Source organism: Cupressus sempervirens, chromosome 5 (genome assembly GCF_028749045.1).
Source record: "Cupressus sempervirens isolate cs-2001-9-10 chromosome 5, ASM2874904v1, whole genome shotgun sequence".
NCBI lineage: Eukaryota > Viridiplantae > Streptophyta > Pinopsida > Cupressales > Cupressaceae > Cupressus > Cupressus sempervirens.
In genome coordinates, this window is record NC_143122.1 from 178,061,904 (window position 1) to 178,065,367 (window position 3,464).

The 3,464-nt window shown below is 33.2% G+C and overlaps 1 protein-coding gene across 1 annotated transcript; it reads left to right on the top strand.

The window, feature by feature from the left end:
* The first annotated feature begins 1,444 nt into the window (after positions 1-1,444).
* Positions 1,445-2,989, top strand: LOC149554995 (uncharacterized). Its single transcript, XM_089829026.1, has one exon. It carries the CDS (start codon positions 1,809-1,811, stop codon positions 2,394-2,396), a length of 588 nt encoding a protein of 195 aa, XP_089685152.1. The 5' UTR covers positions 1,445-1,808; the 3' UTR covers positions 2,397-2,989.
* The last annotated feature ends 475 nt before the right edge of the window (positions 2,990-3,464 follow it).

Consider the following 3,464-nt stretch of genomic DNA (forward strand, 5'->3'; position numbering starts at 1 on the left):
GGTACTTATTTTTATGTTTCCTTATAAATCATAATTTTTTAAAAAACAGTACACATTCCTTTAAAAAATGAATGAATATAAAGTCACATTTAAAAATAATAATTTAAAATTATATTTTGAATTAAAAAATAAGAAAAATAACAATTGTTGAATAGTCACTCATGACTCATACACTACACTTTCTTAGGTAGAATAACAAATAGATTCCAAAACATATCTTAGTGCCACCAAGAAAAACTAAAACAATAACTATAAACAACTACATATAGAAACAACCCAAAACAAGTGATACTTAGTAGCTAAGTACTTGCCTTTTGTTGTAATTAATTATAATTATAATTATATATATAAATTTATCATTTAGCGACTATTATTATAAGACTTAAATATATCAATTGATTAGTTATTATGATATTTAAAAAAAATTATAGTAGATAGTTGAAATTTTAAGTACAAAAATCTAATAATAATCCTACAAAGTATTTGTTGATTTTTTAAACTATATTTTTAATTTTAATTAAAAATATTTTAATTGTATTATTTAATAATCTTCAATGTAGTTTAGTGTTGTATTTTTTTTAATTATATATAATCATTAATGTATTATATGATATAGTATTATATTATACCATATTATAGTATCATATTTTATATAGTAATAATTTGTTAAATAAAAAATAGATCATTATATTATAATATTTAATGTTATATCCTACCATTATTATTATACATCATGAACTGTATTTGCAAATTATATATCATCATTAATACATTCTATGATATAGTATTATATTATGTCATATTATAGTATCATATTTTATATAGTAATAATTCTTTAAATAAAAAATAGATTATAATAATGTATTAGATTATAATTTTTAATTTTATATTCTTGTATTATTAAATATGCATCATGAATAGTATTTGGCAAATTATTACAACAAATATAGATGTCTCAAAATTTCTATTTTTATAGTACTTTCCTAAAAAAGCCTATATAAGAGGCTAAATGTTTTAGCCAATTAGATGGCTAAAAATTAGTTTTGTTGATTTCTACACATAAAAAATTGCATCTAAACTATACAATATATTAATTTTATAAGAAAACATAAAAATAATTGATTTCTATTGGTGGAAGTAATGAATTTTAATCATTAATTAAATTGGAGAAATAAAAAAGTGATACAATAGTACTTAGTCTATTGACAAATACTAAAAATCATAAACAACCTTAAATAATCATAAAATTCTTTATAATAGAAAAGACATTCTCCATTAAAGATAACCAACACACTAATAAAAAGTAAAAACCTAATATTATTGCATTCTTTTCCCTACATATATGTAACTTCAATAAGTTAAGCAAGTATCCATATTCCCTGAATGTAACTTTCATAACTGAAAGTATCCACATATTCATAGATATAGGCACTCAATATCGCTCATAAAATGCAGAATATATTCCTCTTCCATTCAACCAATGCCGTTTCTAAAAGTCACATTAAAATCAGACTCTCGCCTATAGATCCCCAAAATACTAAAATTCCCAAATGGAAAAAGTGCTTTGGGAGTGTGAGGAACAGATTTCTCACATGGTTTGGCTTAGCCGTTGAGATGACGGCTTCTCCTCCTTTAAAGTCTCTCTCCTGTGGCTTCTGTTATTGTTTCGTCCGTCCGAGAGACGTATCCGCGTTGAAGGCCATTCAGAGACTTCACAAACGGAGGCCACGTGGAATCTGGAGCGTGTGAAGCAGATATCAGGGTAAGCAGGGCTCGAACCTCCGACTCGGCTCCCAAAAATTCCTTCGATGAGGCAAATGACTTCTTCCCCTCTCGATGGAAGGCTGGATTGTGAAGACATGCTGTACGAGGAATCTGAGCCGGAGGATTCACGCACAGATTGGGTGGTGTTACGAGTAGGAGGTCAGGTGTTCGAAACCTCGAAGCAAACACTCTGCGCGGAGCAGTCCATGCTGGCGGCCTGGGTGCTTCGCCACCGTAACAACAATGACGAGAATCAGGAGAATTCTCGCGTTCTGCGAATTGATAGGGACGGCCAACGCTTCAGACACGTCTTGAATTATCTCCGTAACGGCACGGTTTGGCTTCAGGACGTGGCCTCGCTGCGAGAACTTCTCGAAGAGGCAGAGTATTTCTGCCTTTCTGGTTTGCAGGGGCTTTGCGAGGAAAAGATCAGGAATATTGAGGAGGCGGATGACGCGATGTGGAAGAAGAGTGTTGAGGCTTTGCAGGATAAAATTCTCAATTCCGTCGGAAACTTCGAGAAGTTTCGTTCCGGCTGCGGCAATGGCGAGGTGTATGCCGTGTTGAGAGGGAGGCGGCTCGGCTGCAGAGACGGCGAAGAGCCGGAGTTTCGCCTCGATGTAGATTTTTGAGATCGGCCTCAGAGTGATCGATGTTGTGGCTTCACTTCTCTGGAAATCTGTAGTTGTCGATATGAAAGGTAAAGCGCAAAATTTCCTTTGTTGTGCCAAAGGCTAGGGTGTATAGTTAGGGGAAATTAACTGTACAAGTTATGTTGGATAGCTGTAACGTGAAAATTGTTTTTTTTTTTCCAATGAATTTGTAATTTTGACCGTAGAGGATGACGAGGCCAAAGGTTTCGGACTTTTCCCCTAGGGTTAGAGCACTGGAATAATAGAGTATAACTCTAATAGGACCAAGACTTGCGGTATAGGCCGTGATCTGAAACAGACTATTATGTGTACAGGGCGTGCTAGCTAAGCCGTGATCTTAAAAAAATGTCTTTTCTAATAAACTCTTGTGATTTGTAATCTGGTGGATGCAACGAGCAAAGGTTTCTGTCTTTGCAGCAGAACTTGCAGCCATGGAGGTAACAGATTCTGTAAATGCGGTGTTTCGAATTCGACAGAATTGTAAAATATGATGCATGCATTGTTACTGTCACCTGTATTTTTTTAAAGGTCAAATTTTAGCCAGTCGTTACAGGCTGATGCAAGTTGAGCAATCGGTGATGAATAATAAATAATCTTTGAAAATTGCAAAATTTATAGAAATTACGGTTTTTATCTTATATAAGAAGATTTCAATTCAGGGAAAAAGACATGTTTTCTTCTGTTTTAATATGTTTAATTTGAAATAGTCCAATGGAAATTGATTGTACAAGTAATGTTTATTAGGCTGTAACCTGCAACACTCATTTAAATAATTTTTTTAGTTTTGACCGTAGAAGTTCAGAAGGCCAAACAATTCAGCCTTTATCCCTAGGGTTACAGCACTGGAAGAATAGAGTATCACTTTGAAATGACCAGTGCGTGCTCTATAGGTCATGGTCAAACATATTGTGTATACAGAGCGTGCTGGCTAAGCTGTGATCTTAAACATTGTATTTTCTAATATTCTCATGTGATATGTAACCTGTTGGATGACACGATAAAAGATTTCCGGCTTTTTTGCTTGGATTGAAGCTGCAGAGATGATAT